Genomic DNA, 1,060 nt, shown 5'->3' with positions numbered 1-1,060 from the left:
AATCACCGGGAACGTCAACTCAAACAAAGCAATATCCTGCTGTGTGGTCCAAAAAACAATTTGACGAATTCCAGAAAAGAAATGATTGGCTATTTGCTTCCAATGGAAAATTAGGCTGTAGAATTTGTAGTGAAGTTTCAAATTTGAAGATTTTTGCTTCACGGGGAATGAATATATCATCTCAATGGGCAGAATGTAAAATTGTAAGCTTTGGTACAACCAAGCAAACAAAGCTTACATCTCTTCGCAAAAAAATTTTTAGTCACAGAAAAAGCGCCGCTCACTCTGAAGCATCCAAAATATTAGAAACTGCTAAAAAGGATATTTTGATAAATATCAATTCAAATAGTACAGACGCAGCTTTGAAAACAACTGCTCGTGTATTCAGAACTGCTTACTACATAGCCAAAAAGAATCGGCCATATACTGACCATGAGAGTATGATTGACCTGCAAAAAGTCAATGGACTTCAGATTGGGCGGTTGCTTCAAAGCAGAACGTTGTGTGGGGACATAATTGAGCATGTTTCTGCAGAAATGAGAAAAAAAATTGTGTCTAGTGTAGTAACCCAAAAATCTAAGATCACTTTGTTAGTTGATGAAGCTACTACACTTTCTCAAAAATCTACACTAATTGTTTTTTTTGAAATGCAGTGTTGATGGTGTTATGAGTCCAATAGCATTTCCTTTGGATTTGATAGAGCTAGAAAGTTTATCCGCAGAGAACATAAAGAAAGAAATAATGAAATGTTTATTTCATCATGGCTTTACTTTCGAATTGTTGACAGAGATCTTTATTAGTTTTTGTAGTGATGGGGCAAATGTCATGCTTGGCGTAAATGCAGGTGTAGGGAAACTCCTTCAAAAAGATTTTCCAAAATTAATTTTATGGCATTGCCTGAACCACAGGCTCGAACTAGCTGTGGATCAGGCAGTAGATGTTACTGGAGGTACTAATGACTTCAGATCATTTTTAGACTCCTTATACTGTCTTTACAGTCAGTCACCCAGAAATGTACGGGAGCTTAGTGCACAGGCTAATGAAATGCATGTCTTGCTTA

At 36.6% G+C, this 1,060-nt stretch overlaps 1 protein-coding gene across 2 annotated transcripts in view; it reads left to right on the top strand.

Moving 5' to 3' along the window:
* LOC146064249 (E3 SUMO-protein ligase KIAA1586-like) overlaps nucleotides 1-659 on the top strand; it is a 2,440-nt gene extending 1,781 nt beyond the window's left edge. For both annotated transcript variants that reach the window (XM_083177519.1, XM_083177518.1), the window contains exon 3: nucleotides 1-659. This exon is cut by the window's left edge and continues 164 nt beyond it. In XM_083177519.1, the coding sequence (XP_083033645.1) occupies nucleotides 1-659 (659 nt within the window).
* Nucleotides 660-1,060: the final 401 nt, after the last annotated feature.

Source organism: Crinia signifera, chromosome 3 (assembly GCF_055691185.1).
Source record: "Crinia signifera chromosome 3, ASM5569118v1, whole genome shotgun sequence".
Classification (NCBI taxonomy): Eukaryota; Metazoa; Chordata; class Amphibia; order Anura; family Myobatrachidae; genus Crinia; species Crinia signifera.
The sequence above is the reverse complement of the archived record's forward strand: the minus strand, read 5'-3'. Positions and strand labels throughout refer to the sequence as shown.